Raw genomic sequence first — 12,880 nt, 5'->3', positions numbered from 1 at the left:
TCTTTTTGCTATTGTAACAGTGCTGTGGTAAACATTGGTCTACATATATCTACTTCTGTTCTGGTTCATATTTCTTGTGGATATAAACCAAGTAAAGGAGTTGCTGGATCATACGGTATTTCTATTTGCAATTTTCTGAGGAAGCACCATACTATTTTCCAGAGTGGTTGAAACATTTTACAGTCCCACCAGCAGTGTAGGAGGGTCCCAGTCTCTCCACATCCTTGCCAGCAATTATTGTCTTCTGCTTTTTTGAACTTTGCAGTTATTGCTGGTGTGAGATGATATCTCATTGTTGTTTTTCATTTGCTTCTCTCTAATGGCTAAGAATCGTGAACCTTTTTTCATATGTTTGTTGACTTCCCGAATGTCTTCTTTGGTGAAGTGTCTGTTCATGTCCTTTGCCCATTGTTTAATTGGGCTATTTGTCTTTTTGTAGTTTCCTATAGATTTTAGAGATTAGTCCTTTGTCTGGTATGCCATTGCAAAAAAATGTTTTCCCATTCTTTGGGCCCCCTTGTTACTCTTTTAGTGAAACCTTTTGATGCACATAAGTTTCTAATTTTTAGTATGCCCCAATCATCTGTTTTGTCTTCTTTTGTATGTGCAATTCTTGCAATGTTTCATCGTCTATGTCTGCACTGTATTAGAGCCCTGAATGTTGATCCTATTTTTCCATTGATAAGCTTTATAGTTCTGAGATTTACATTTAGGTCTTTAATCCATGCTGAGTTGCTTTTTGTATATGGTGTGAGGTAAAAGGTCTTGTTTCAATCTTTTGCATATTGATTTCCAGTTCTGCCAGCACCATCTGTTGAAGAGACTATGTCCTCCCCATTCAATGTACTCTGGCTCTTTGTCAAATATCAGTTGGTTGTATGTGGATGGGATAAGTTCTAGATTGTAAATTCTGTTCTATTGATAGATACAGCTTTCGTGGTATCAGCACCATGCTGTTTTGACCACTATAACCATGTATTAAAATTTGAAATCAGGGAGTGAGAAGCCTCCAACTTTCTTCTTCTTAAGCAGTATTTTGATTATCTGGGGGGCTCTTTCCTTTCTATATAAAGTTTGTAATTGTTTTTTCCATCTCTTTAAAGAATACCATTGAAATCCGGGCTGGGATTGTGTTATATCTGTAGACTGCTTTGGGTAGTATTCACACTTGTACAATGTTAAGTCTTCCTATCCAGGAACATGGTATATTCTTCCATTTTTGTAAATCTCTTTTGGTTTCTTTTAGCAGTGTTTTGTAGTTTTCTTTGTATAGGTCATTTGTTTCTCTGGCTAGATTTATTCCTAAATATTTCATCTTTGGGTTGCTATTATGAATGGCATTGCTTTCCTAATTTCTTTTTCAGCACTGTCATTATAGAGGAATCCGACTGATTTTTGTATGTTGATCTTGTACCCTGCTAGTTTGCTGAATTTTCCAGTGAGTTCTAGTAGTTTTTTGTTTTGTTTTGTTTTGTTTTGGTTGTTTTTCTGAGTCTTTGGAATTTTCTATTTATAGGATCATGTCATCTACAAATAGAGAGAGTTTTACTTCTTCTTTGTCAATTTGGATGTCTTTAATTTCCCTATCTTGCCTTAGAGCTATGGATATGATTTCCACCACATATACTGAATAGGAGTGGCTATAGAGGCCATTCTTGTCTGGCTTCTGTTCGCAAAGGTAAGGCTTTCAGTTACTCTCCATTGAGAATGATGTTGGCTGTTGGTTTTGTATATATGCTCTTTATTTTGTTGAGGAATTTCTACTGTGTTGAACATTTTTATCAAGAATGGATGTTGGAATGCTGAATGATTGTCATCGGGACTGACTGTGAGTGTCAGAAATGTAGAAGTAGATATTTTGTAGCAAAAGGAGGGAAGTGATTGATTTTGCAGTCCAGGAGTGGAGGTCACTGGGACCATCAGGTGATAGGAGCGGACTGTGGGACCCTTCCAAGGAAGCAGTGATGCCAGAAATGGAGGCAGAGACAATGACGTGGACAGATGGAGCAACTGGGGACACTGGACTCAGGGAGGGAGAGGGACTGTGTGCTGATGGCCAGGGGCTCATCAGACTTCTAATGGTGGATTTGCTTTCTTTCTTTTGTTTGTTTGTTTGTTTGTTTGTTTTTTAAAGGAGATTGCTACTCTTTTCTTAATGACATGCGTCTGGGTAGAGTCAAACCAACAATCTTTGGTTTGCGCTGTCCATTCTAACACTAGACATTATAATTTTTAACACCATTTCATACTGCTTCCCATGTGACATAACCATTCTCAATACCAGTATCATGTATGTATAAAATCAGGATAATAATAGTACCTCTATCAAAGTGTTATTGAGTTGATTAAAGAAGGAAATAAGATTCGAACTTCCAAATATAGTGCTTGGCCCATAGTAAACCCATAATAAAAATAACCTTTAACCAATCTGTAACAGTCTGCTTATAACCAAACATCCTTTGTCATTTACATCCCAATAGTTTGCTTCTGTTTTACTTGGTCATAAGAGAGCTTACAAACTGTAATAACAAAATGCTTACCTCACCAATTTTCCTTAGTTAAGCTGTACATGAAAGAAAGTTAGAAGGAAGTATATTGGAAGAAAATGGCTGCTAAACACATAAACATTATAGTTTGGTTCATTTTGATTTTTATGATGCTCTTTGAATATAACTAACACTCATCTGAGATTTAGATCAGTTATACATCTGGTAGTAACACTGAATAAGTTGGCTTTTTCATTTTTATAAACCTCAAAGCAGAGTGTCTGACATATAATGCACATCACACTTATTTAATTAGTGAGTGAATAGGTGAAGAATGGATTACTCTCTTTGAATTAGTTGGGTGTGCATTTGTGTGAATGTGTTTTGGTTGTGAATTTTCAAAAGCACTGGAGTCTATCACACCTTGAAGTTTTAGAGAGAGAGGAAGCATGATAAATTTCTAATATATGTATTATAGGGCTGCAAACCGCAAGGTCAGCAGTTCGAAACTACCAGCTGTTCCGTGGGAGAAAGATGAGGCTTTCTGCTCCCATAAAGAGTTTCAGCCTCGGAAACCCTTCACAGGGTCACTATGAGTCAGAACCGGCTCCACGGTGCATAACAACAACAACAACATTCTAATATAGAGTGCTGGTGTGGCACTGTAGGATAAATGGACTGCTCACCTCAAGGTCGATGGTTCTAATCCTCCAGCCACTCCTTGGAAACCCTATACAGGGTCACTGAGAGTCAGAGCAGACTTGATGCCACATAACTAACTAAACTAATTGTAAGATATGCTTATAATTAATATCATGCTGTTAAAATAATAAAATTATTAAATTCTCATACTAATTTTATAAGAAATCATTTTGAAAGTACTTCTTCCATATTGGTTTATGCCAGAAGCTACTTTTACAGTAATTTGTTTTCTTGTCTTTTAGGTTTCTAGAGATTTACCTGAGAAGCAAGAAGAAATTGAGACTTGTATAAAAGACCTTGGGCAGTTTGAAGAGCAGTTAAATCATCTGGTTCTGTGGCTGTCTCCTATTAGGAATCAGTTGGAAATTTACAGTCAACCAAATCAAACAGGACCATTTGACATTAAGGTACAGATTTTTTTGCTTTAAACAGTATTTTCTAAAATAATGGCAAAATCACTGAATTGAGGTACTCATGCATTATCCATATTATTGCTCTCATCATTGCTGTTGCTATAATCATCATCATCATTATCATCAATATTTGGCTACTATTTCCTGTTTGTTTTCCAGCTTTTACTACCAATAATGTTTTCATTATGTCCTTATCACTAGAATGCCTTTATCATATTTATCACTCTGAATCATTGTTTTATTCTTACTTTATTTGAACTTAATATCGATTTGTATTTTCCTTATGTAAATATGAAATCACTTAAGGGATTGTTGTTGTTGTTGTTGTTAAGTGCCGTCGAGTTGGTTCTGACCCATAATGACCTTGTATAATGTTTTCGAAGAGTGACTGGTGAGCTTGAACCACCGACCTTGCATTTCAAATGACTATTCAGTCTGGTGCATTAACCCACAGTGCCACACCAGGATTGGGTGCCTACAAAATAAAGTTTAGGTTCTTGAATACAAATCCATTCTCAAAGGGGTTCCATTTTACCTTTCCTCCTCATATTCTGCCAGTATTCTCACCTTATCCTCACTTACCAACAAGCTTTGCTTCTATTCCAGCTACACCATGTGGCTTTATGACTTCCCTGAGTTATTGCCTTTCCATTTCTTAAAATATCATCTTTGCTCTTTTTTTGAATGGTGAATGAGATTTTAACTATATGTAATGGAGGCATGAAAAAAGGCTTTGAAGAGGCATGACCTCCAATACATATTGTTAAAGTCTTTCTTAAGATTTCTTAAAAACTTCTGTATCCATCTTCCCTAAACTTTTTATTTTTAAATGCAGAAGAGTGATGAACATGCTATAGGTAAACCAAGGGCTGCAGACCAACCTTCCAATTAGGCCACCATCTCAAATATTTAATGTCCCTGAACGCATACATTGTTTTCATTTTTTACCCCATCTTAGAAGCTTATCCTAAAGATTGTCCTGTTTTACATCTTATTAGAGTACTGGTCTGGCACTGTGGGCTAATGCGTGCACTGCCAAGTCAGTCGGAATCACAAGGTTGGCGGTTCAAGCTCCCAGATGCTTCTTGGAAACCCTGTAGAGGGCTGCTATGGGTCAGAACCGATTCAACGACATTTAACAACAAGAGCAACAACAGGGGCCAAAGATATTAAGTAGCCAGTGAAGTGAACCAATTCAATCCACAGTACAAGTGATCACTTCATACTTCATGTGTTGTTAGTTGCCGTTAAGTTGGCTCAATGTTCAACAGAATGAAGTGTTGCCCATCCTGCACTATCCTCATAATCCATTTCTATCTAATTGCATCCACTATGTATTTTCTGTGCTAGCCCTAGAAGTGCAGTGATTAAGTGCTTGGCTGCTAACAGACAGTTTGGCACTTTGAACCCGTCATGCTCTCTTAAGGGAGAAAATGTGGCAGTCTGCTTCCATAAAGATTTACAGCCTAGCTGGAGTCCTGGTGTGGCGCTGTGGGCTAATGCATCCGACTGCAAAGTCGTTTGAACTGCAAGGTCAGTGGTTCACGCTCACCAACTGCTCCTTGGAACCCTGTACAGGGTTTCTATGAGTTGGAATCGACTTGACAGCACTTAACAACAACAACAACAAATCCTATGGGGTAGTTCTACTCAGTCCTACAGTGTTGCTACAAATTAGAATAGACTGAATAGCATTTTGTTTGTTTGTTTGTTTTTTTGTCGCCTAGGGTTATCCTCTTCTAGCCCTATACCACACAGTAGTCTGCTGTAATCCATAAGGTTTTCATTGGTTAATTTTTAGAAGTATATCTCCAGGTCTTTCTTCCTAGTTTATCTTAGTCAGTAAACTCTGCTGAGACGTGTGTTCCGTAGATGACCTTCCTGGTATGCAGAAGTGCAGAGACATAGCCTTCAGCATCATAGCAACATGCAAGCCACCACAGTACTGACAGGCAGGTCAGTACAACGATGAGCACTTTCCAACTAAATAAGATGAGGGATATCTTTCAATAAGATGTTGTTACTTTTAATTCATTGATACAAATTATTATACATGTATGTATTTTCCAGGATTATATAAACCAAGCATTTTTATCTCATTGTAGTTGCTGTTTTGTTAGAAGAAAGGGAAGAAATAGAAGGAAGTCTGCTTATCTTTAGTAGAAAAGACAGTGAAAGTTTGGAAGAGACTATAAGGAGAGAGGGAGAAAGGGCTTTGCTGCAACAGAAATGAGGTATATGTGCAAAGTGAACTCCACTATTGTTTCTGTTAACTTCTTCCTGATGTTTTAGAGTTAGATATCATTTGTTGTTGTTAGTGACGCTTGAGTCAGCTCTGACCATTAGCAATCCCATGCACATGAATGAATGAATGAATGAAACAATGCCCAATCCAACACTATCCTCACAATATCAGCTATGCTCAAGCCAGTTGCTACAGCCACTGTGTCAATATGCTTCTTTAAAGGTAGTTCGTTTTTGCTGACCCTTTACTTTACCAAGCATGTTGTACTTCACCAGAGGTCTCTCCTGATAATAGGTCCAAAGTACTTGACAAGAAGTCTCATCATCCTCTCTTCTAAGGAGTATTCTGGTTGTACTTATTCCAAGACAGCTTTGTTTGTTCTTTAGGCAGTGTTACCCAGTGCAAAATCCCAACTGTTGAACCAGTGGTAAGGTCTTGAGTGCAGATTGACAGTCAAATTCAGAAGAAAAAGTAGGTTTTGCCCAGCACCAAGTTTATTTGGCTATTAGAAAGGCTACAGGACAGATAAGAACACACATGCAAAATGATGACACAGTGTTGTTGTTGTTGTTGTTGTTGTTACGTGCCATCAAGTTGCTACCAACTGATAGCGACCCAGTGCACAACAGAACAAAACATCACCTGGTCCTGGGCTAGCCTCACAATCTTTGCTACGCCTGCGCCCATCGCTTCTGTCACTGTGCCAATCCATCTCCTTGCAGGTCATCCTCTTTCTCTGATCTTCCACCTTACTAAACACTTCTGCAGTGACTGGTCCCTCCTGACAACATGTCCGAAGTATGAGAGAGGAAGTCTGGCCATCCGGGCTTCTGCGGAGAACGCTGGCTATATAACTTCCAACATAGATCGGTTTGTTCTTTTGGCAGTCCATAGTACTTTCAATTCTTCTATGGTCTTCCTTATTCAATGTTCAACTTCTGCATGCATATATAAGGTTATTGAAAATACAATGGCTTGGGTCAAGTGTACCTTAGTCCTCAAACTTTAGTCTCCAACACTTTAAAGAGGTCTTGTGCACCAGATTTGCCCAATGCAATACGTTGTTTGATTTCTTGACTGCTGTTTCCATGAGTGTTGATGGTTGATCCGAGCAAAATGGCGTTTTTGACATCAATCTTTTCTCCATTTATATGGATGTTGTTTATTGGTCCTGTGGTGAGGAGTCTTGTTTTCTTTACACTGAGGTTCAAGCAAAACCAAAGGTTGTGGTCTTGATTTTCTTCAGCAAGTATTTTAAGTCCTCTTTGCTTTCAGCAAGCAAGGTTGCATCATTTGCATATCACAAGCTGTTAATGAGTCTTCCTCCAATCCTGATGCCATGCTTTTCTTCACATAATCCAGCTTTTCGGATTATTTGCTCAGCATACGGGTTGAATAGGTATGGTGAAAGAACATAACCCTGGCACACAGTAGAGGTGTTGATACCCAGAAATGATTTCTGATGCCCTAGTAATTCTGCTTTTGGTCATACGTGATCATAAACGTTAAGACTGTTGTTGTTGTTGTTAAGTGCCGTCGAGTCGGTTCCGACCCATAGCGACCCTGTACAGGGTTTCCGAGGGTGTAAATCCTTACAGGAGTAGAAAGCCTTATCTTTCTCCCGCGGAGCGGCTGGTAGTTTCGAACCGCTGACCTTTAGGTTCGCAGCCCGATTCGTAACCACTACGCTAAGACTAGGTGGTTGCAAAACACATAATTTCAGGGAAGCCATCACCTTTGGTACTCCTTCAGCTTTTCTAGCTATCTAGTATAGCAGCTCCTTCTGGTAGCATAGTGGTTACAAATCTGGCTGTGAACCGCAAGGTCAGCAGTTCGAAACTACCAGCTGCTCCATGGGAGAAAGATGAGGTGTTTTGCTCCCGTAAAGATTTACAGCCTCAGAAACCCTGTACAGGGTCGCTATGGGTCGGAACCGACTCGACGGCACTTAACAACAACAAGTATAGCAGAGTCCTGGTTTGGTGAAATGAGTTAAAGCACTGGACCACAAGGCCAGTTTGAATTGCAAGGTCTGTGGTTCAAACTCACCAGCTGCTCCTTGGAAACCCTACTCAGAGTTACTATGACTCAAAACCGACTCTCTGGCACTTAACAACATCAGCAAGTATGTAGTGGGGATCTTGGCATGTGGCTATGGGTTAATATACTGGAATGCAAGGTCACTTTGAACCACGGGGTCGGTGGTTCAAGATCACAAGCCACTCCTTGGAAACCCTATACAGGGTTGCCATGAATTGAAATCGACTCAAGGGCATTTAACAACATCAATGACAGTACATAGTGGGAGGGCATTGGTAGTTCAGTGACAGAATTCTCATCTTCCATGTAGGAGTCCTGGATTGGATTCCCAGTCAATGCACTTCTAGTACAGCCACCACCATCTGTTCGTGGAGACTCGAATGTTATGAAATTGAACAGGCCAGTGGAGCTTCCAGACTAAGACAGACAAGGAAGAAAGACCTAGTGATATACTCCAAAAAGAGCCAGTAATAATTATATCGATCACAATGTTCCAATCCCATTGTGCAGGGGATTGTCATGAGTCTGGGAATGACTTGATGGCCCCTACAAACATCACATAATTTGTCTTCAGATGTATGTGATTAACTTTTATTGCCTTGTACAACTGCATCTCATCAGTATTGATTTTGTAATACTTAATACACAGTCTCTTATAGTCCTGGTATGGCAGTGTAGGATCAGCACTGGACTAGAAGGTCAGTTTGAATCGCAAGGTTGGTAGTTCAAACTCACCAGCCGCTCCTCAGAAACTCTATACAGGTTCGCTAGGAGTCAAAATCTACTCGACCACAGTTATCAGCAATACACAGCCTCAATGCTGAAGTACAGCTTCTTCATTTCAGTCCGATTCTGTTACCTTGGATTCAGTATAGTCTGACAATTCTTTGAGTTAGTATTGCAAGGAGGAAAGGCCATAAACCTTTCACCCAAAAATAGCTTATTGTAACTACCTAGTACATATACTTTCTTCTTGTTTTAGGTATAATCTTTAACTAAAATGTGCCTCTTCATTTAAACAATTTAAAAAGTTGAATTCAGTGCTAGTTATCTCTATACCTGGGCTGCAAATAGATGCTGACTCAGCATAAGTGATATTAGTCTTGGTCTCTGCACCCCAAAATGGTTCCTAAATATCGAAAAACAGCATTGGGTCTGAGTTTGTTCATGGTCCTATAGGGTCCCCAAGGCTTAGAGAGCAAGTCATTCTCAGCTGAGTTAATCACTTTCCTTTATCAAAGCTACAAGTCACTGCTCTCACAGCTATGTGTAGTTTCCAAGAGTCATGACATTTGCCTCCTGCAGCTTGCTCTAAATCACTGCAGAGAGAGGCAGCCACTTTTTTTCTTGGCAATAAAACTCCCTAGCTTCAGTCCTCTGTGTATATTCTGAGTTATAGTGCAGATTTCAAAAATAGTCTGATAGCGTTTCCTTCCTTCCTTCCTGCCTTCCTTCCTTCCTTCCTTCCTTTCTTTTTTCTTTCTTTCTCTCTCTTCCTCTCTCTTTCTTCCATCTGTTCACAAGTGTATCTAGAGTTCTGATGGCACAGTGGTTAAGAGCTCAGCTGTTAGCTAGAAGTCAGCAGTTTGAACCCACCAGCCATTCCACAAAAGGAAGATGTAACAATCTGCCTCTGTAAAGATTTAGAGCTTCGGAAACCCTATGTACTACAGGATGACTGTGAGTCAGAATCCACTCTAAGGCAGTGGGGTTGCCTTTTCAAAGTGTAGTGGTTAACATGCTTGGCTACTAACCAGTTTGAATCCACCAGCAACTCCTGGGGAGAAAGAAGTGTCAGTCTGCTTCCATAAAGATTTATTGCCTTGGAAACACAATGGGGAACTTCGGCTCTGCTCTATAGGGTCACTAAGAGTCGTATTCCACTGGATGTTAATGGATTTATGACTGTATGCAAGGCACAAATTAACATGGGTCCATATAGATAATGACTCATGAGTTTCTCCATTTAATTCTCAGAATACTGTGACCTGTATGAATAACTTACAAATGGACCTAGTTCTTCATCCTTCCTGATCTAGTTTCTATCCATGTTCACTGACTAATAAATGATAAAGTAAGATGGTATGAGTTCGGCTAGAAAATATGTGATGGTCTTTACAGCTTGCTGTAATCTCTGCTTAAAGAGATTTTCCGTATTTACAGTTAAATTAACATGGTCAAAAGGACTTCGCTCTGCTCTACTTTGTCATTCTGGTTAGATACCCAGACCAAGTGGCTTCTGACTCATGGTAACTTATTTTATCCTACTGGACAACAAAAAGGAAGTTTTAAGATAGTTTTAAGGACATGCCTCTTATTTAACATAGAGAAAGAAAGTTTGTTTAGAAAAGTTTATCCTGAGTCATCTGATACAATTTGATGAACTTGACCTACACCTATGGATGCAGTAGCTCAAAAGAGGGGACAAATCTTTACAGCAGCATTCATTCCCACCCCCTCCATACACAAGGGTAGAGAGGGATGGGCAACTTTGAGCTACCCAAAACGGGGGGCTACAAAGTCAAGAAGTGACTGGCTTTCAAGCTTTCAAGGGGAGCCTAGATCCAGAGGGCACGGATGGAGGCAGAATCTCCACTGAGTAGTATCCAATCTGTCTGGGCGGGGCTGATGAAAGGAGATGGGAATGGCACTTATGTGGCACAATAGTGAATAATTGTTATCTGGACTGTGAGGGTTTGAAATGTAAAGGTAGATATTTTGTAGCAAAAGGAGGGGAGTGGTTGACTTTGCAGTCCAGGAGCAGAGGTCCCTGGGACCATCAAGGGAGAAGAGCAAAGAGAGGAACCCTACCCAGAGAAACAGCTGTGCCAGAGATAGAGGCAAAGATGATGACTTGGAAAGATGGAGCGGCTGGGGACTGTAGACCCAGAGAGGGAGAAGGGCTGTGTGCTGACGACCAGGGGGCAGGCTTGCAGGGTATACCCTGTGGTTGGTTAATGATGCATGGAAGGGATAGGAACCATGGCAACGAAATGATATATGATAGGATGAATATAAAGCTAATGTTTTCCCATATAAACTATCACATAATTCACAATAAAACATTTTTTTTTCAAAATTATCCTAAAGAAAACAAAGAATAAATAAAATAAATTACTTAAAGCACATACAATAGATCTTCCTTTCTTCGCCATCTTGTGACTGCTGTCTTCTCATAAGACTTGGTCAGGATCCAGAGATTCCTGACCAAGAAACAAAAGCAGACTTGTCCCATTCCCCAATGGATTCCAATGAAAACTCGTCATAAAATCACATACAGCTCCAAGAGAAGACCCTGTAGAAGAACCAAGCTGGGTCTCTAAGGAGTTGTACATGTGATGGCGCAACACCCTACCATAGCAAGTTCAATTTTGCCAAGATTTGATCAATTGAACATGCTTTGCAAAACTTCTGGTTTCTTCCTTTATTTTTATGTTTCTGCATTCAAAGAGATTGGCTAATAAATATGTAAGCCCTTAAAAAAAAACAAAACACACACACATACAATAGGAGGTGGGGCTTGATGGCCGCTAAGGTGGAGGTGTAGTGAAGTTTGCCCTCAGAAATACCATAAACTAACAGGCAAAGCAGATCCAGGGCAGAGCTCCAAAACTCAGAACCACAGAGATAGGAATATTTAAAACGTTCAAAGGCATATTGTTGTTGTTGTTGTCAAAGGCATATAGCTAGTGGGATTTGTTGCAAAACTAAGAAATCGCATACTTTTGAAACTTCCGGGCTCGGCGAGACCAAACAGCAAGACCAAGCAGGGGAGCATACACACCATGGAAAAACACCATGGGAACCTCGGAGCAAAGGTGGACAATACATATTGACAGTTTTTCTTTGTTCTGATTTTTTTTTAAATCTGTTCATTGCCCCTCCACACTGTTTGTGCACCTCCATTCTGGTGACTAGAGGGGGTGCCTGAGCAAGTGGACAACTCCCACCCTCACCACTGGTGGGTTCTTCTGCCACAGATGTGCACAGTTACACTCAGCCCACAAGCTGGCCCTGAACTGGTTTGTGTTTTTTGGTTTTTTTTTAATAAAGGAAAGGCCAGGACAGGGGTGTAAAGATGGAACGAGAGTTTAAAAACAAAACAGGCCAAAAATTAAATGAAATCCTGAGGTACAGCATAACAACCAACAGTGTCATCTTGATATCTCTCAGGCAGCTGTGAAGGCAAAAAGCTGAAGAGAGGACATTAAACTCATACTCATATTAGTGGCTGGCTATGTGCTGTGGAGTCGGTTCCAACTCATAGCAACCCTGTACAGGGTTTTCAAGGCTTTGGATCTTTGTGGGAGCAGAACACCTCATCTTTCTCCCACACGATGGCTGGTGATTTCAAACTGCTGATCTTGTGGTTAGCAGCCCAATTCATAACCACTAGGCTACAAGAGCCACAAATTTTTTTTTTCTTCACTTGCTCCTCTCCTTTTTCTGCGATTATAGACTACAGTATACAGTCTAGTTTTTTTTGTTGTTGTTGTTGTATTGTTGCTTTTTGTTTTTTCTTTCCTTTTTTTTGCTAGTGCTGTTTTTCTGTTTTATGCTCTTTCTATTACCCAAGAAGAGATAGAAACTGCTGCCATATAGTCAAGCTACAGTCACACTCTAAAACACCAAACCCAGACAAGAACCAATACCAACTGCCATATACCAGGGAGACAGACAAGAACTGTGTGTAAGTTACTCTGAGTTAAGCAATAAGAAGAGTGAAAAGGGAAGCCCACATCCTAATCACATCTACCTGGAAGCAATCAGAAAGCATAAAAAAAAATACCAAAACACATACTCAATTAAGTATTAAGGCCACTTATAAACACTAAACATGTTCAAGAAGAAAAAGCAGATGATCATATCAGCACATGTCCAGAAACAAGATAAAATCTCTGAGATAAATGACCTAGTGGTAGACCTGGACTACATTCTGGAAGGAGGGCAAGCCTTGGCAATGCCTGAGAAGGAATTCAGAAAAATGATTATAA

The 12,880-nt window shown here is 39.9% G+C and overlaps 1 protein-coding gene across 4 annotated transcripts in view; it reads left to right on the top strand.

The window, feature by feature from the left end:
• Nucleotides 1-12,880, top strand: part of LOC102838260 (dystrophin-like) — a 3,237,302-nt gene that overhangs the window by 2,107,896 nt on the left and 1,116,526 nt on the right. For 3 of the 4 annotated variants that reach the window (XM_006870143.1, XM_006870144.1, XM_006870145.1), the window contains one exon: nt 3,431-3,595. In XM_006870143.1, coding sequence (XP_006870205.1) covers nt 3,431-3,595 — 165 coding nt within the window. Of the gene's footprint in view, nt 1-3,430; nt 3,596-12,880 lie in introns of those variants that run through there. The other variant, XM_006870146.1, reaches the window with a different exon arrangement.

Source organism: Chrysochloris asiatica, unplaced genomic scaffold (assembly GCF_000296735.1).
Source record: "Chrysochloris asiatica unplaced genomic scaffold, ChrAsi1.0 scaffold00139, whole genome shotgun sequence".
Lineage (NCBI taxonomy): Eukaryota > Metazoa > Chordata > Mammalia > Afrosoricida > Chrysochloridae > Chrysochloris > Chrysochloris asiatica.
The sequence above is the reverse complement of the archived record's forward strand: the minus strand, read 5'-3'. Positions and strand labels throughout refer to the sequence as shown.